We start from the raw sequence: 18,797 nt of genomic DNA on the forward strand, positions 1-18,797 counted from the left end.
GCAATGAATGGCGGCGTATTTGATTCATATTGTATTAATGTCTGATGAATCATGATTTTGTGTTTCCTGATTGCATGTTCATAGAGTAGTGCATATTTCGCCACCTCAGTCATAGCCTTTCAGTTTAGTTGCCTTTGAAGAGATATTTCGCAGGTGGCATTATTTATATTTGAAAAGGTAACGTAGAAAAGCAGACATAGTTTTCCCTTTCAGACGGTTTAGCAGGTTGGGTGCATTGTCAGTGTGCTGCCGGCACCGACTGGTTTTAATGTGGATTGGAAACAATGTTAACAAACCGATGTTTGTGAGACTGAGAGGCCTTTTCCTGTTGATGTTAATGTTGTTCAAGTTATTTTCTGCTTCTGTTTTCCCTCCCTGTTGGAATGTATTTCATGTCAAGGGATATTTCAATATATTTAACATGAGAAGTAATATGATTGTTTTTAATTATGATAGAGTGAATATAGCCCTCTTATATTATAACATGTCTGGACAGCATCGTAAAATGGACATGCATGTGAAATCTGCACGACAGGTCAGTAAAACTGCATAAACTCAAAGAAACAACTCGAGATCTGGGACGATATACCCTTATGTGCTTCTTGGTGGAGAGTTTGTTGAGAAGATGCGCCATAGGAATAAACAGGGATGTATCCAGATCTCTTGATGTCCTTTGAAGAGCTCATTCTAAGCCAAAGAAAACATGATTCTTAGTTCAGGTGATTATAAACCCATGAAAACATTATTATATATATATACATTATATTCAATTTCTGCCAATAAACTCCACTAAATCCCCCACACTGGTCCTCTAAAGTAGAATGTGCTTTTACCATGTGATGTTAAGTGATTTAGATTATCTAGCCTATGATATTCTCCCTTTCTATATTAACTGCAGTCTTCCATTTAAACATGCCGCAGTCCAGTCTGCAGGAGGCCCTTCACTGAAGAGCTCCTGCTCCACATGCAGTAACAGGAGCCCTCCGTGTATACAAACACACCAGCAGCTCTGTCAAATTATTTGGGGAGTGTGACTATTATAGGAGCCACCAGTCTTGTGGTGGCGATGATGTGGAAACTCCGGGGGGGAAAGGACCGAGGACGGCTTTGATTGCATTATGGTCTTTTGTTTGAAAGTACTTGAAGTCCCCACAGCGTCTTTACCGAACATGAGGTCTCTCTGTGGGGTAAGATTAGACTTGGTGGCTTCCTCTGGTTGCGGCGGTGCTCCCTGTCTCTCCTCCCGGGCTGAGTTAGTATTGGATTACAGGTTCACACGCTCGCTCGCAGACCGCCCGTCGCCCCGACCAATTGCTCCATTCATTCCAGCGCCGGAGACGGCCGTCGGCCGCTGATTGGTTATCAGCGCCGGTTAGGGAACTTTCCCACGGCCAGCGCGTGCTGACAGCCGGCCAGCCACTCCTCACCACCACCGGGACACACACGGGGGGAGGAGGGGGGGGGGGGGGGGGGGCGGGCATCGGCGGGGGCAGTCACGGACCGAAAGTCCATTGGACCGCTATCAAAGTTTCTCCAAAGATCCTCTATTTTAGGAAGATGAATTACTACAACGTATCGTGTGTCACTTTTCAAGAAAATGGCAAAGCCAAAATTACACGTGGAAGGAGGAAATTATATTATGCTGATGAATATTTTTTTTATCTGAAGGCATGAAAATAATTACACTATAAGATAATTTACGATAGTGTATACAGATAAATCGATTTTGCAAATACAGACGTGGCTTCCATCTACAGCAGGCAGTATGTGCAGGACCAATAGGCTATATATCAACAACACATGCTACCATGCAGACGTCTTATTTGTGTTAGTTGGACTCTATTTAAACCATTAGTTCGACTTCAAAGGTCCGTTTCACACGAGAATTTGCTCATGGAACAATGTTCGGTGGCTCTAAAGAAAGAAATGTCTAACTGATGTTTCCAAGGTCAAAAACAAACTTAATCTTACAATGGAAACCACCCTGGGAAAGAGGTGCTCAGAATTAGACATTTTCAGACCATATCTGCTCAATTTGGGAAGTTTTAAGATTTATTCATAACCTAAGAACTTAACTGCAGTTTTCTTTTTGCATTTAAACTTCACAACAGATTTAGGTGTGGATGGCAGGAATATTTTTGGTGTTTTCATGATAAGAGAGAGTCCAGCTGCGAAGTAATCTTTTAACTTCCACAGCCTCCAGTAACACCCACAGAGTGAGATGTCTTTCTCTTTTTTATCCTCTCTGACTTGGCAAAGCGCACTGGGATGCGCTTGGGCCAACTGCGCTGTCACTCAAACCCGTGGCCGCTTTGTGATTGGTCGGTTTGTCCCGAGGCCCCTCCCCTGCTGGCCGGCAGCAGCGTTGAAATGACACCGTGGGAAAGCTGAGTGCTTCAAACTGAGACTCTCCGGGCTAACTTGGTTCAGACGCGCGTCTGGAAGACACAACAGGAACACTGAAGGACTATTGTGGACGAATCAAGATGAAGAGAAATCACGATTTCAGCTCCTCGGACAGCGAGTTGGATGAGACTATTGAGGTGGAGAAGGAGAGCGCGGATGAGAATGGGTAAGTTTGGCTTTGAAGTGTGGTTTATTTTATAAAGTGGTTAAGATTAAATGGTAGCCCAGATGGTAAACTAGCTTAAATATTTAAGAATTAAGTTTTAAAAAATATATATGGGATTTTGATTGATCCTCTCTGTTTCGTCTCTTTTAAGGAACATGAGCTCTCCTCTCGGGTCCATGTCTCCAATAACATCAACTCAGGTGCAGGCGAGGAAAAGGCGTCGAGGAGTAAGTACATTTATTATTTTTTAATTTAAAAAAAGAAAAACCCGTTTGTGCAGTTGGAAACCCTGTGCACGAAGTCCATACTTTTCTTTTGTCATATGCACATATTGTGAAAATAACCAATGATTTGTGTTTTGTCTTTCTTCAGATAATCGAGAAACGGCGCCGTGACCGGATCAACAACAGCCTCAGCGAGCTCCGCAGGCTGGTTCCCAGCGCCTTTGAGAAACAGGTAAGCAGCAGGCGACAGGCCTTTAATATATCACGAACACAACCATACATACACACGCACTTTGATATGAAACCACCGTGTTCATTTAGGCTCTGTTTAATTGTTATTTACATCTAATTGGCTCCTTTTCCCCCCGCCTTCCTCGCATTGAAGGGCTCAGCCAAACTGGAGAAAGCAGAGATTTTGCAGATGACTGTTGACCATCTAAAGATGCTTCACGCTGCTGGAGGCAAAGGTATGTCTGGGATTCATTCATGGTGACGGAAAAACACCTCTCACGTGTTGAAGAATCACAACCATATGCGTTAGAGGGCAAACTGGATGTGGAATGCTTTTGTGCTCACTTGGTTCTCATTTATTTTAATGAAAGAAGAAGAAAAGAACATAAATGAAGAAACTTCAACTAGTCTGTCTGGTTTTGAGTTTTTACACTTTCACAATCTCAAAGCCAGCAACAAAGATCCCTCAGCTCTGGACAAACTCGTTTTGTAGCAGTTCAGGGGACTTTTCTTAAACTAATCTTCTGTCTTCTTCTTCTTCTTCTTCTCCCCTCAGGTTATTTTGACGCCCATGCGCTGGCTATGGACTACCGTGGTCTGGGTTTCAGGGAGTGCCTGGCTGAGACGGCCCGTTATCTGAGCATAATCGAAGGCTTGGACAGCGCGGACCCTCTGCGGATCCGCCTGGTCTCCCACCTCAACAACTACGCCAGTCAAAGAGAGGCTCACTCTGGCCTGAGTCACCTGGCGTGGGGCTCTGCCTTTGGATCCCCTCCCGCCCACCTCACGCACCCCCTCCTCCTCCAGCACCAGCAGGGGGCACCGTTGCCAGCTTTAACCCGCAGCACCACCAGCAGCCCCCAAACTCCCCTTTCATCTACATCCACCTCTTCCTCCTCCTCCGCCTCTTCTTCTTCATCCTCCTCGTCGGTCGCAGAGACTCACGTCCCAGGCAGGCGCAGCGGCAGTGCCACCCCCCACTCAGATCAAGGCCCGATCCGGGTTCCCCCCACCACTGCGGCTCCCGCCAGCGTACCACACCCGGCCCTGGTCTCCTCATCAGCGTCCAAGTTCTCCCCTCCTCTCCTCTCCTCCCTCTCGGCGTTCCCCTTCCCCTTCAGCGCCTTCCCCATCATCTCCCCCGCCATCAGCGCCCCAATCCCCACGTCCAGTGTGGGCAAACCCTACAGACCCTGGGGAATGGAGATAGGAGCTTTCTGACTGAGATGAAAACCTCCAATCACTCAAAGACTCAAGCTGAGCTGGACTTTCAAGGACTAGACTTTTTTTTTTATTTTCCCATTTAAGAAAGTGCTATTTTTTCTATGACATTGACATCCCACAGAGGGGTACACCTAGATATAGGATTTCTACCTTTATTGCTAATGTATTGTGTTTTGTACAGAAGAGAAAAACAGTGAGGAAGGGGACCACGTCTAAACAGCAACAAGAGTGATTTATTGTGACTGATCTCTGCTCCTGCCCACCCCTTTAGAAGTTTCACCCACTGTTGTCAGCCTATCAGGAATGGCTTTTCCAGATGGTCAACCAGTCGCCGCCCGTCAAGTTCCTGCCTGAAACTGCCCCCCCCCCTTTGTTTTCCCTCTGCGCTGAAGCACCCAGTGTTGGTGCCCTGGTTACATACAGAGAGGGGGAGTGTGAAAGGAGGACTTGAAGTAGTGGAGCGTCACCCCCTTTTTGCAGCATTTTATGGGGTGGAATAACCGTAACCAGGTGTTTGTTTGACGAAATACTGGGAACATAATTTAGCTACCAGCTTGGTTGAAATAATCATGATTTACCCACAACCTCTGAGGTTCATATGGTGCTCCATTGTTGAGGCTCACTTCCCTAAGTTATGTTTCCTCTCTACAGTAAATGTAAGGCTTCACATATGTTTCACCAGTGTCTACCAGCTGTTCCACATTTCCTTTTTGATTTCTCGTGTAACTGATGCTTGGTTGATTTTAATCACCTTTATTTTAAAGTTATTTTCTTGTCAAAGTAGCAGCATTATTGATCTGTAATTATCAAGAGGGAGCTCATTTGTATCTGCCACAGTATTTGCTGTAAAAAAAAAAAAAAAAAAAAAAAAAGGCAAAACAGATCAGTTTCCTTCTGTCCGCCTGATATTGTTGTGTCTCCTGGTAAACCTCACTGTTTTGAGTTTGTATATTTTATGGTTGCATGAGCAAGCACTGACGAATCCGATTTCTCCGCTTGTCAGAGTTGCCGCTGGTGGTAATGACAACTTCCCTGTAATAAAAGAGTTCTGTTAAATCACCTGAGGCCTTATCAGCATCATGTTATATGCGTGTGTTCATTTTAATGTTTGTCCAAGTGTGCGTGTGTGTGATATTTGTGTGTTTGCTTATTGATGCCTGCAGTGTGTGCGTGCGTGTGTGTGTGTGTGTGTGTGTGCGTGTGTGTGTGTGTGTGTGTGTGTGTGTGCCATACGTGGCGACGCCTGCTATCAGATGAGGCTGCTTGTTTCTCTCAGCGGCCCTCTGTGTGTGCACAGGAAACCATTAACAAGGAGGGGATATCCTGGACAATAGCAGCCCGGCTGGCCCCATGCGCTGCGTGGGAACTAGAGGAGGAGGAAAGAAGGAGGTAGGGATGGTTGGAAGAGGTTGAAGAAGGAAAGGAAGGAGGGATGGAGCATAGAGTGGGGATTGGAGGGAAAAGGGGGAAGAAAGAAACGGGGCAGGGGGGATCAAAAGGGAGAGAAGAAGAAAAGGGACTGAAAAGCTGCGAGAAAGGAAGTGTGCACACAGTTTTGTCCCTCTGCCATCGTTTCAGCTCGCACCAGCTGCACCTTCTGTTCTCAGCTCCTGCATGCCGTCACCTCTCTTGCTGCACCAAAAGTTTACTCGCTCGCCAAAAAACCCCTCGCTCTTTCATCTCTTCCTCCAAAATGTACACTCTGTCTTTCCCCTCTGATCCCTCTCGTCATTCTCCTTAACCTTTTTATTTCATTCCTGAGGATGATGCAGAGCCAGGTGGTGATGTAAGCTCCACTGCAGCCAAAACCACAAGGTCAATGAGACAACTTGTCTTTTGTCTCCCCCAGCTGGTCATTAATGGTACTTCATTAACTGAGACCATGGCGCAGGGAGAGGACAGTGGGGAAACTACTGACATTCGTTCTTATGTGAAAGTAGCAATACCACAATGTCAATATATGTTACAAGTAAAAGTACTGCTTAAAAAATACTTCAATAAATGTACTTGAAGTACCAAAAGCACTAGTAATGCAGAATGACAATAATATGACACTGGAAGTGTTACATCATTATGCATATTGAATCATTATTGACGCTTTAACTTGTAAGCCGTAGGTCACTGTTGAAGCGTATCAGTGTGGAGCTGCTTGGTCTTACTTTGAATAAATAATTCACTATGACGCTTTGATCAGATCCTCTTTATAGTCCCCTTTGTATATAAAGAAGTTGGTAACAAAAACAAAAGCTTTTATTTTTGGGGGCTCCTGATTGGATAATAACTTTACCTTTATATATCTGTTCTCTGTCAACATTTTGCTCATTTAAAAAAATGTTTTGTTCTCTCATCTCAAAACAGATTGCCAATGTTTTCAGTACAGGACTTTAATGGAATGAACTCGTCTTTAATGTTCTGCTCGACTGTTTGGTTTAGAGCATATTTTGAGTCACTATATCTTAGTGAACAATGTTGGACTCAACCTGATTGAGCCATCTCTACCACTCTGTTTGTGTATGTTACGCTAAAAGAATCCACTAGATGTCACTGTGTCTTTAAATAGTAAGCCTTCTCAGTTCTTCTCCTTACAGGAAGTTGGCAACAACAAAAGTCACTCCAAACATGATGAGCACTTTGTTTGGTTAAGTTTTCAAAGGTAAGCATACTTATTAGATATATCATAGTTATCAGAAATATGTGATTTGATACAACAAACTCCAAGAAGGGGCGAATCACTTCATAAAAAACTTGCTCTACCAAACGGTTCAGTTGTCCTTTTATGGTCAAGGTAGTAAAACTGATAAAGTAATTTAAATTAACTCTTTGTTGTTAGTATGTTAGGCCTACATTCAATGTCATTACATTATATCAATGCTAAAATCAGAAGTATGATTTTTTTTTTAATGAACATGTTCAACCAAACAGTTGAAATCTCTTTTAGTGATAAAGTTAGTAATGATAAGATGATCCATTTACAATTCATTTAAAAAAAAAATAAGTTTCTGAGATGTTTTCAAAGTGGCCTAATGTCTTGAATAAATACGTGAACATAGTATAGTAGGCTACTGGTAATTGACACGTGTTTGAATACATACAATATTAGCATAATAACAGCACATGGTTTGTATTTTACCATGACGCTGCATCTCAACCATTTAGCAGAGACCTATATCAAAAAATCTGTCGGGGTCTGTTTAAAAAAACATTGTTTTTGACGTTATTGCCCCAAGGAAATAAAAAATGCAAAGTCCATCGCGTGTTACTTAGTGAGGACATTAAAGGGTTAACTTAATGTAAAGTTACAGTTTTTTCATTTAAATCAACTTAAAATTCTGACCACTTAACAAACATGAGTTCACATGCGTTGTGAAGTCATGATATGTGAAATTTAAACTTTGGAAAAACCATCTATTTGAATAAGTGAATTGGTCCCACCATGGGAACTGTTTTCTGATTTTATAGACATTCACAGACCAAATTAACAATAGATTCATTGTAATACACAATGGAAATCCACATGGTAATTTGTGTCTCAACACAGTGTTCTAATCTGATATGTTGTTCAAGCGGCACAACCTGAATGTTACACCGGAAACACGACTTGAACACATGTATCTGAAAGAAGTCACTCTCAAAGCCAGCTTCATTCACTGAACCCCAAATCTTTATTAACCACTGCTTGCTCACAAAGATATACGTGGAGAGGAGGGATACACACAAATGGACAGAGGAGAGAAAGAGAGAGGCAGGTAGGGTTGTCTGTCTGTGATGTTGTTACACACTGTGATGGCGTTGGTTTTACTTCACCGGGTCAATATCACATGGCACGAACGTTCTGTTATCTACCTGCCATTTCTGCAAAACACACACACACACACACACACGCTCGCACACATCTATTGGCCTACCGTGCGCGTGTGACCGACATTCCTTTAATACACTCATGTACACCGTTACAGATGGCAATACTTTGTTTTAATCGTTGTTGCAGCTGTACCTGTTATGGCTTAAATATCTTTCTTGTGCCGACCTTTCGGTGGCGTTGACTGTGTCTAGGAGTGAAGTGTGATGAGAACAGCAGGAGCTGATGAGATGTTGGGCACTACTCTAGCCTCTAGCAAATGGAGAAAGCTGCAATTTATTTGTAGTTTCTCCAATTTAAGATTCACAGTAACACGTCTAGTGAAGTTGTTTTTTTCCACTCCAGCGTTCTTGAGATGCACTTTAACCTCAGTTGTGTTGTATAGTACAGTAACTTGTGATTGAAAGCTTGTTTCTGAGGAATATAAGCGGCCCGCCATTGGTCAAGGATGTTATGTGAGCTTTCCGGTGCCAGATGGACAGAATTTAACGAGCTCCTCCTGAGCTCTGTGCTGTGATTGGCTAAATGCCTGCCCACGTGGAGAGCGTGTGAGTGAGTGCTTCTACAGTATGTACGTATGTGGAGAGATGAAGAGGTCGCAGACGGAGGGAAGGATGATGAGGATGGGCTCATTAAATGCTATGGTGTTCTCCTGTGGTACAATCACCATCTACCTCACAGGAGTGGATGTGCAGCGACAACTTGCGGTCCCCCATAGAAAGCAAACTGTCCCCCGTTCCTTTTGGCAACTCTCCCGCCCGTGTCTCTCGCTAATTGGAATATTGGCAAAGTCTGGATGGAAAATCACTCCAACCAAACACAGATCCAGTTCTGTTTCCAGATCTGCTGGGTCAAATGAGTGCCCGTTCGCAGGGACGAGGGAACGGAGCCAGGATGCGGGCCTCGTGAGGACGCAACCAGTCGCTGCACACATCAGCTAGCTGGCAAACTCACAATAAACACCTACGCCTGAAATGATTGTCAGGCTGAAATGAACGAAACAAAAGCATGAAATTAACAAATAATTACATCCATATTTTAAGCAGGAGAGAGTAAACTTATATAGAAAAAAATGGCACACTGCAATCAATACTTTTGCTGCTTGTATCGTACTGTATATAACAAAAAAAGAAGTATTTACAAAAACCAATACCCACTGTCGCTTGTCAATTCGTTTTTTTTTTCTTTTCATTTGAAACGGGGAAAAAACATTCTTTTTTTGGGAAGAGTGGGTGGTAGACATTAATTTTTATTTTTTTGCCTAAATTATTTTTGCTGTTTTTTTTCCACCCCCACCCCCATTTGAACCTCCCACTGTCTCGGGGTGGCATCTCAGGCTGTGGTAGTTTCATAATAGTATGGGGGGAGTATGGCGGAGGGGTGGAGAAGGTGGGGACATGTGGGATAAGGTGGGGGGAGAGGGGTGTTCCTCGGGGTCGGGGGTGGTGGTTGGGGTTGGGGGGTTTGGAGGTGGGACGGAGAACCTGTTGGGGCTTCTCACGCTGTCACTTCTTCTCTCAACTCCTTGTTCCGGCGCACCTCCTGAGCATGCCTCTCCTAGAAGAAACACAGATTGAGCTTGTCATGTTTGTCTCTGCTGCCAGGCCTTTGCTGACATTTACTTCCTGCTCACTTCACCATTCCTCTTCTTTGACCTTTGTACAGAAAGCTTACTTCATATCTTTTTTTTCTGCCGCCTGTCCCCCTCTCATCTTTATCTCCCACCTTCCAAGCACAAGACTCCATCTTTGTTTGTATCAAACCTAAATCTTCTCTGAAAGGTGCTCCATTACAGACATCAAGTGTATCAGCCCTCCTTACCCTTCCCTTCTTCTTTAAAAAAAAAATCATTCTCCTGTCACTTGTTATCAATCCTCACTCTTTCATCACACTCCTCAGCAGCAGCCAGTTGTACCAGCACTGCCTTAGTTCAGACTTATAGCTGCAACATAAGTGGACATTTACGCGTCATTAAATTAAAACTACTTGCACCACAAATATAAGCTGATTCTTGCATCGTTGTTATCGAGTTTATACACCCAGTAACTGCCTGGAGTGACTATTACGTAGCTAACTGAGCCTAACTGACAAAGCTAATGTTAGCCTGCTAACACTTAACACGTTCATAGTGAAGAGTAAAAGAGGTGGCCAATGGAATAAGGCTGACACTTGCTCAAAATACTGTTAAATAATGATGTAATCTAGATGGATTTAAATAACATTTCACACATAACATTGTATACCTAGAAGCTTCAGTTGCATTAGCCTTATCAGAAATCTCCCATTTAAACTTTATGAATATCACTAAATGTTATGTTAAAGCTTGTGATGCTACAGTGACTTCCTGTTTACATTGTTGGCTGCTTTTGATTGAACCCCGATAAATATCGTTTGCTAGCAACCAGTTTTTACATCACTTGAGACATTTTTTAAAGTTTTAATTGTGCAACCTAATTTACTGTAAATCACTAATTTGAAATAAGTAAATAGGAACTTACTATTTATATTAATAAAACTTGCTGTACAAACAATATAATTCAACAGTTAAATGAATATACAGAAGGTAGAAAATCCAAATAATCAGAATAATTGAGAGACTTTTTTTTTCTTCTTTCGGATTTATGACCCTAGCATATCGACGTCTCTGCTGCTCACCCTCTCCTGCAGGCGCTCCATGATGGCAGCCAGGTAAGCCTGCCGGTTCTCCTCGATGTGCTCCATCTTCACCTGGAGCTTCTCCTCCGCCATGCGGCTGAAGTTGCTGTTCTCCTCCATGGCCTTCAGCAGCACTTCACGCTCGTGGTCCCGCTTCTCAGCCAGGGCCCGGAGTACCTGTGCCTCCTGGGACTGGAAGGAAGAGAGACGGATAGCGGAGGGAATGAGTCGGAGAGCAAGGGGTCGATAGGGAGACAGTTATTTACTGAAAACCACTCATTGATTTTTCATAAAATTGAAGCATGACTCAGCGCTGCTGCAACTAATCAGACTTATTAATGCTAACTATAAAAATGTCTGGAGGTGAGAGAATTTCTCTCCTTGACACCTTCATCCTCTCTTGGCATTTACTATGATACAAATAATATACTGTATGTTTGACACACAGTATTGGACATCTGGTGTTTGGCGATGCAGACAATGATTGATTTGTTGGTGGGCTGCTGGATTTGCCAGCTGCTTGTATTGACTGCATTGACATTCAAATCAATGGGATGCATGAATGAGCCAATGTTGGATTAGAGTTTTCAGTAGTCAATGTGACCCACGACTAACCAAACATCCAGCCATCAAATTAGATGTCAAGTGAAGTCTAGTAGACATTACAGCATCACCATAGCAGCAGCATTGTGGTAGAACCTCTCCTCTTGTTTTGAGTCAGAAATGGTTTTGTTTGGGCATCACAAAAAGCTTTTTGTGGCTTATGAAAGCAAAGTGATGCGTGGCAGCTGGGTGCAATGAAAATGATTGGAAACGTCCTTACTCTCCTCCGTTCCTCAGCTGCCTCCAGTTTCTTCTGGATGTCCTCCAGGGAAACGTCCCTCTTTGGGGGGGTGGTGACGCAGTGGGTAGCATCAGACACAGGGGAGGACGGCTTCAGGATGACCTCAAAGGCCTGGCCCGAGGCTCGCTTGTTAATGGGCTTGATGGCCATGTCTGCATGCGTGTGCGTTGACGTGTAAGAAAGACAGACAGAAACAGTCTTTGTTTACTTTTAATTCGAGCACGTTTTTATAAAGAAGATGGAAAAATAAATCTGTCTGATTGCCACGTACCTTCAAAGTCACCCAAGATGTTTTTGGGGGTCTCCGGGTACAGACAAGAGCAGATGAATGAGAGAACTGAGATCTCCTTCATCTTCTCTTTGTAAGCTGCGGAGGAAACAGGAAACATGAAACATGACTGTGTGTATGTAAACTGAGTGCACACATGCACATACACGAAATATCATTAGCCTACTACAAAAAGATGAAACATCATTAACCCACTTCTACCTCCACAGGAGGTCCTTGATGTAAAGAATTATTCAAAAGAAAACCTCATCAAAGGATGTCTCGTGCTCGAGCTGCCCTGGGTTTTGGAGGCATTTTCTGGCCTTTGTTTTCACCGAGCTGCGAGGGGAGCTGGATGGATGTGTCCTAACTTGGCCTAATTTCCCCAACAGCCAAGATGCTGCCGTCCCCGCAGGATTCCCCACGCATCATTAGCTATGCATTATTATTTATTAACAAAGCCAGACCAACGCCCTATTGCCTCCCAGCCGTTCTGAGACAAACACCAAAATATACCATACTTTTTTTTGTTTACGATGGATGGGGGGGGGATAATGCTTGGGTTGTTTCTTATCTTCTTTGTCTGTGGCTTGTGGATAGAGGCTAATAGTTGAGGGTTTAGCTTATCAGCACAACACAGCGATATGACTATCCAACCCTGGTCCATTTATGGTCCAAAAAGTTAATAACACTGAAGCAAAGCTGGCATCAAATCATGCTGGTTGTATTTGGCAACCTGCTTCTGCTCAATAGGGAGGGACAAAGTGAAAGAACGGTGAAAAAACAGAAAACTAAAGAACACCCAACCTTGTCTAACCTTGATTTTTCTTTTTTTTTTATTGGCATCTACTACTTTGTAATGTGAGCCCAGAGTTCAGCAGTCCCTGTAGGGAGAACGGCAAAAATATCTGCAACGCACAGCAGCTTGTGAAATATTCCACTTTTGCTCATTGCTGCTGTGTTCTGTCAAGGCACACTGTCCCATGGAGGAGATTTTGCATACCGACTGTCATAATATAGCATAATCCATCACCCGCAGTACAGGGCCTGCAGGGCTGAAGGGTGCCACGTTGATTTATGATTTGCAGAAAGCTGCAATAGTAAAGCCCAAAATGAGATTCGCTGTGAAAGAGCTGCACCGCGGTGGGGTATACGGTGTACAGTATGATTAATACAAATCCTCTTCCTCGATCATATTCCCTGCTCACTCTCTCCTCCTCTTCTCTCCGTGTCTCACTTTCTGCCCTGCAGACTGGCAGACGCCACGGTAATGTGATCAACTCTCAGATGTAGCTCTCGCTACTCTCTCATGGCCTTGTTAACCCCTTCCCTGAGGAGGAAGTGTGAGAGGCTGGGAGCATGGAAGGGGTTGAACAAAGGAGAGGAATGGAGATAAAGGTGTTTTGTAGAGAAACAGAAAATAGTCATATTTCAGTCAGATGAAAGGAACGAGAAGTTGGGGGAAGATGGAGAAAATGTTTGGCTGCTTCACCGTCATGGTAACACCTTTCTGATATAAACATGTAAACCAGTAAAGGGGGGCAGCTCCCAGTGGGACTTGCAGCCACCATCAACCGCCCCGAGGACAGCCTAAGGGAAGCAGCCACTGCAGGTGGATAGCGCTTTAATTTGTAATTAGCGGACCGCACCATTTCTGCTGACGAAAGGGGGAGGGGACAGAGCTTTTGTAGGGTTGTCACAGGCTCATTAAGTGCGGTGTATATGTCAAGACCCCAGTAGCCATTTTCTCCCACACACACGACCCCACTTGACTGCTCAAGACTCAAGCAGTTAACAGTTCAGTGGAGCAGGTAATTTGAGTTAAGTGCTCATGGAGATTCTTGTTCAGTGTTTGCCACGTTCTGGGTGATTTTCTGTGTTCAATAATGTTTTCATTTAGATCTAGATTTTTAGTTTTGGGCTGACTGTTGTTTGTTTTTTATAAACGATTGATGGTTAGCGTATTATTTTCTCAATTAATTGGTTATTTTGTTGTCATTGATTGTCCTGTTTTGTCCAAACAATCCAAAACCCAGAACTTTTCCATTTACAATTATATCAATCAGAGAAAAACAGCAAATCCTCACTGGAACCATCAAATGTTTACTTAATTATTAGGGACTAATCAATTATCAAAATAGTTTGTTCGATTGTTTGTCAAACCGTTGCAGCTCTATTCTGGTTTGTTGACTTTTATTTGAGGCAGTTTGGACTATCGGAGCTTCTTGGAAGATAAGCACTCACTGTAAATTGAAACATCTCTCTATCTCCTGCACATTTTTTTTTAATATCCCTAATCAAAAATATATGAGATTCTCCATTGTGCAAAAATATGAAATTGCCTCTTTATTTCTCCTGTGAGAATAGATCTTTTCCTTCTGTAACCGCTGTAGTAATAAGCCCATTCCCAGTAGGTCAGGCACATACAAATGACAAATGATCCAGAATGAAGCTCCACAGCAGGAAGTGTCCAAAACACCAGCGTCTGTTCAAAGATATCGGCTGAGTTTCAGACATGCTGGGTCAGGCAAAATCATTTCAGACAGACATGACACCACACCAATGCTCCCACTCCACTCCGGCAGGCTGGTTTCAACCAGCCAGCTCTGCATCCTCTCAGAGAGCTGCTCCTCCTGCCCCGACCACAGACACACAGCCAGCAAACTGCATCTTCCGATCCATCAGCCAAAGAGTGTAGATCATCAGTATCTACTCTACATCCTCCCCCGCAAGCATCCCTCTTCCCCGGCACCTTCTGCATCCCCAAGCCTCCGTTTCATCTGTTGCCGATGTATTCTCCCTCTCAATCCCAATTTTCTCTTTTTTTGTGTCTACCCATCCCTCCACTCTCATGCATCTCCTGGGAGCTTCAATTCTGCGTGAGCAAAAGCTACCACCACACCTCTGTTTGGTACCTTTATTTCTCTCTGCCACACTCTTCCTCTCTGCCTTCTTCCTCTTCTAAACACCCAACCCCCATCATAAAAAATTTAACCGGCAATAGAGTCACTTTGAGGAAAAAGGCACAAAGTGAGAAACATAAGTAAGGCACTGTTGACAAGGCTACGAGCAAACTGTGTGTGTATTGCATCATTTACTGCCTTCCTGGGTCCAGTAACCTGGCAGCAATATGGGCTTGGCGTCTGTGTTCGGCATATACAGGCCCTTTACAGCTGTGCCACCCAGCAACAATATAGTCACAAAATTATGAAGAAATTACCACGGCAAAATTGGCTATTAAATAAAACTATACGACACCCAGATGATCAAGGGCAAGTCAAGTAGTTTGATGTAGGAGGGATGGGGTGATGGGCCACACCCTGTGTCCACCAAATCAGTGCTGCAAGGCTGCAACTAAGGATCTTTTTCAATTGATCAATAATCTTTTGGTTTATATCATTTACAATAATTGCAAAAATACACATCTCAGTTTCCTAAAGCCAGGGGGATGACTTTACATGTCTTGTTTTGTCTGACAATCCGGCCAAAGATATTCAGTTTATTATCACACAAAACCAAGAAAAGAGGCTGTAACAAGTCATGTCACCTCTTCCTCGCAGCCTCGTTTTAAAGAGCAGCAGTCCTCTGAACCAGGAATGGGAGTGTGCTGCATGGATCGATGAGACTCAGCGATAAATCAGCATGGATTATGAGTCCGGGAGTCTTTTGAGCTTTATACAGACGGACCATTAAGACAATAGTGATGCGGATGATAAGATGAGAAATGTAGCATGGGTTTGGAGGTGACGCCCGAGAAGCCTCTGTTTCTGCACACAAAGGAATTGATTTATAGGGGAACCAGCTCAATGACCACACCTAATTGGATATGACAAATGTGCATGATAAGGATCAGGAAAAGAGCTTAAGAGGCCCTCATGCACACGGAAGTGGTTGTTTGCACGCGTGTGTTTGTGGGATAGTTGATAGATCTTGTTAGAGGCTTTAGGATGTCTCTATCTTCAGCTCTCAGCTCCAAGGAAGGAAAAAACACACATTCACATATATACAGGCGTATTTATCCTGCCTTTTATAGTCCTACAATTGTCAATGTTTATTGACAAATGAAGCCTACGGTGTTTTTGCTAGAATTAAATTCCACATGTTTCTGTATCCGACATGAACTCAATGACCTGCTGGGTGCTGACTGGCATGATGACTGCTTTCTCCCCAGAGTGTCTGCTCCCTGCCCATCCCCTTCAGCCTGTTCACGGCTCGAATCACGGAGGAAAGAAAAGGAGGAGGAGGAGGAGGAGGAGGAGGAGGAGGAGGAGGAGGAGGAGGAGGAGAGGGGAATAAATATAACAGTCGGGGCTTGATTGCCGGTGTCCCTCAGTGCAGACACCATGCAGGACCCCTTACCGCTGTCTGTCTGCATGCCCCTCCATCCATCGAGTGCTTACTCAAGCAGAAAACAAACAGACTATCCCCTAGACTGGCCACACGCACTTTTCAGCCTTAACACGCACCCCTTAAAACGAACACACTATCTTTAATGTCAGATATGATTATGGGCTTCTTTTCGATAAAGCCTGCGGGTCACGTCCAGTGTTTATTATAGGCCTCCCAAAGTGATATGTTCAAATAATCTAATTAACACATAAATAAGAAAATATATAAAGCCTGACACATTCGAGGCCTACCACCTGCCATAACAGGCAATCTAATTTTATTTATACCAAATACTGTCACATTACTACTAAAGCCTCAATAATAATACAGTTATCCAACATAATATGGCACATTTACAGTCTATAACCCTCCTAATAGGATTGGGTTCTGAAATTCCTGAGACGACATTCATTTTCATCGCCAGTCGTAAATTCTTCCCTTGACTGCAAAGCAATTCTAGAAAAGGATGCTCTTTTTTATCATCTCTCTCTCTCTCTCTCTCTCTCTCTCTCTCTCTCTCTCTCTCTCTTATTCATGCCTTTTAGCGGTCACCCACAAAATGGGTTGCGCAGGCTTTCCAGTACATACTGTAGGATGGCCCAGTTTCCATAAGGAGATTTGTCACGGTAAAGCATTTCACACCCTGGAGAGAGCGGCTGGCTTGCTTTGAAGGGACCGGAGATGTTGGGTGGGGTCGCTGGCGCTGCATTATGCTGCACGGCTCTGAGTCAGGTGCGGCAGGCAGGCAGGCGGGCATCGACAAAATGCTGCTGTGTGAGGAAATACAAATCGCCTTTCTTCTGTCGATATGGATTCGTTCTCTTTCATTCGCTTGCTTTAATAGTGAATAAAAAAAAATATGCGTCACTGATTTGGCAAACTGAATCTCATATTGATCGCCACTCATTTGGATTTAGGATCAAGCAATAACCACACAAAAAAATACTTCTTACAAGAAAGATTGAAAAACAGAATGATTCTGCTTCAATTATGCAACTTAATTTTAAGGAGTGACTTGCAGTGGACTTTGGCCGCTCCCTCTAATCAACCAACCCTCAGCATCCTTTTGTGCCATGGGTGTCGCCACAGTATCTCAGCATCCTCAAACCTGCGAAGACGCTGCTATCTCACAAAAATAAAACAAAAAGTCAATGTGCAAAAACTCACCGATTGCAGTCTTAGCCATTTCTGTACGGTGGTGGTGGTGCCGGGGCCGGTTGAGCAGAGGAAGGTGCGTCGGTTGCTGGATGCGGTATCTCGGGGTGAGTGGACTGCTGGTAAGGCACTGAGTCAGCAGAGACGGGACTGCCGGTGCGCCTGGTGGTCTGGTATGAGCTGCGTCAGGTCAGCGGGAAATATCTAGAACTGAACCGGAAGTGGGTTGATTAGGTCTTCAGAATAAAGGACATAGTCACGTAACCATTATGAACATGGATTGACACAGTTGAATGTCGATAACACGACCATAGACACCTCAAATATGATGTTTAGAGGCAAAGATTAGTCAATTTGTCAATTGGCAGAAAATAAATCGGTGACAATTGTCACAGAGCTAATTTGTTTTAAGTCAACAAAAAACTGAAAAACAAAACAATTCCCCGGTCCTGGCTTCACTATTATGAGGATTTTATGTTTATTATGTCAGAGCCTAGCCTATATGATAGCAAACTGAATCTCCTTGGATTTGGAAAATGTGTTCAAATAAAAAAAGGCTATATGAATCATATGAATAGCCTACAATCATCATCTCGTGCTGTGATCAAATATATTGGGTACCCTATATTCTTCACTATCATCTGACATTTTCTAGCCTAGACCAGCCGCTTAATTGAGAAAATAATCGACAGATTCATTGATAATGAAAGTATTTGTTAGGTTGGTTGCAGACCTAGCATGTTGCATAATATGCACGGAAAGGAAACGCATAACTTTTAAAGTTAATGGTAACTATTTGTTTTTGCAACTTCCCCCAGAAGGAGAAAGACAATGCTTTGGTTAGGCTGGGTTATGTTGAGTTTCTCATCCAGAGAGAGATTTAGCATTGGCTAACAGTCAATGACACCCTGATTACCCACATTAAGATGAGCCATTTTTTAAAAAGGTTTTATTGTGAAATGAATGACAGGAAGTCTCAACATATCACAATCTGATGGCTTTTACACTGGGTCACTAATGAGCGTTTATGTGCCTCCTATAGCTATCATGCACCCCTTGACGAGCCTCCCTTTTCTCAAAGGCTTGACACACCCCATGTCCCCCTATGGAGCGTTCAGGTCCTCAACAGGATGGGTGTTTCCCTCTTTGTTTCTGTGTCGATGAGCAGGTACAGCACAGTTCAGCTCTCTGATCTCTCCATGCTGCGAGGAAGAATGACTCTTCACAAGACAACAATAGAATAAAAAATAAAAATGTAAATAACACATTTTTATACAATTTGGATTTTAGGCCTTGTGAACTTAAACATGCATGTCATTCTGGGAGAATCAGGGTGAAGGAGAATTACAGTTTTCATATCTCATATTAAATAATAC

General features: G+C 43.5%; 2 protein-coding genes across 5 annotated transcripts; one reads left to right on the plus strand and one right to left on the minus strand.

Moving 5' to 3' along the window:
- Window positions 1–2,486: 2,486 nt before the first annotated feature.
- Window positions 2,487–5,058, plus strand: hey1 (hes-related family bHLH transcription factor with YRPW motif 1). 2 transcript variants are annotated; one of them, XM_076106259.1, is made up of 6 exons: window positions 2,487–2,572; window positions 2,724–2,799; window positions 2,945–3,046; window positions 3,182–3,263; window positions 3,584–3,832; window positions 3,920–5,058. In XM_076106259.1, the coding sequence occupies exons 1-6, from the start codon at window positions 2,487–2,489 to the stop codon at window positions 4,246–4,248; spliced, it is 924 nt and encodes a 307-aa protein (XP_075962374.1). In that variant the 3' UTR covers window positions 4,249–5,058. The 2 variants fall into 2 exon arrangements, with proteins under 2 accessions (XP_075962374.1, XP_075962375.1); XM_076106260.1 differs by having other exon boundaries at window positions 2,945–3,028.
- A 4,368-nt stretch (window positions 5,059–9,426) lies between these two features.
- stmn2b (stathmin 2b) lies at window positions 9,427–17,452 on the minus strand. Of its 3 annotated transcripts, none has more exons than XM_076105811.1 (5): window positions 17,434–17,452; window positions 11,900–11,976; window positions 11,589–11,783; window positions 10,766–10,957; window positions 9,427–9,667 (listed from the first exon to the last, which is right to left on the minus strand). In XM_076105811.1, the coding sequence occupies exons 1-5, from the start codon at window positions 17,450–17,452 to the stop codon at window positions 9,608–9,610; spliced, it is 543 nt and encodes a 180-aa protein (XP_075961926.1). In that variant the 3' UTR covers window positions 9,427–9,607. The 3 variants fall into 3 exon arrangements, with proteins under 3 accessions (XP_075961926.1, XP_075961927.1, XP_075961925.1); XM_076105812.1 differs by having other exon boundaries at window positions 11,589–11,761; window positions 11,881–11,976; XM_076105810.1 differs by lacking the exon at window positions 17,434–17,452 and having other exon boundaries at window positions 11,589–11,761; window positions 11,881–11,998.
- Between the last annotated feature and the right edge of the window lie 1,345 nt (window positions 17,453–18,797).

The sequence above is a fragment of the Anarhichas minor genome, unplaced genomic scaffold, assembly GCF_050575085.1.
Source record: "Anarhichas minor isolate MPS153535 unplaced genomic scaffold, ASM5057508v1 ptg000033l, whole genome shotgun sequence".
Classification (NCBI taxonomy): domain Eukaryota; kingdom Metazoa; phylum Chordata; class Actinopteri; order Perciformes; family Anarhichadidae; genus Anarhichas; species Anarhichas minor.

Excerpts from the sequence above, each read along its gene's own strand:
- hey1 (XM_076106259.1), top strand. The coding sequence starts at position 2,487 with ATGAAGAGAAATCACGATTTCAGCTCCTCGGACAGCGAGTTGGATGAG. Across the intron at positions 2,573-2,723 it reads GAGAGCGCGGATGAGAATGG|GAACATGAGCTCTCCTCTCG; the intron begins GTAAGTTTGGCT and ends GTCTCTTTTAAG. Across the intron at positions 3,264-3,583 it reads TCACGCTGCTGGAGGCAAAG|GTTATTTTGACGCCCATGCG; the intron begins GTATGTCTGGGA and ends TTCTCCCCTCAG.
- stmn2b (XM_076105811.1), bottom strand. Across the intron at positions 11,784-11,899 it reads ACCCGGAGACCCCCAAAAAC|ACGTCAACGCACACGCATGC; the intron begins ATCTTGGGTGAC and ends TGTCTTTCTTAC. Across the intron at positions 9,668-10,765 it reads TGGAGCGCCTGCAGGAGAGG|GAGAGGCATGCTCAGGAGGT; the intron begins GTGAGCAGCAGA and ends TGTTTCTTCTAG.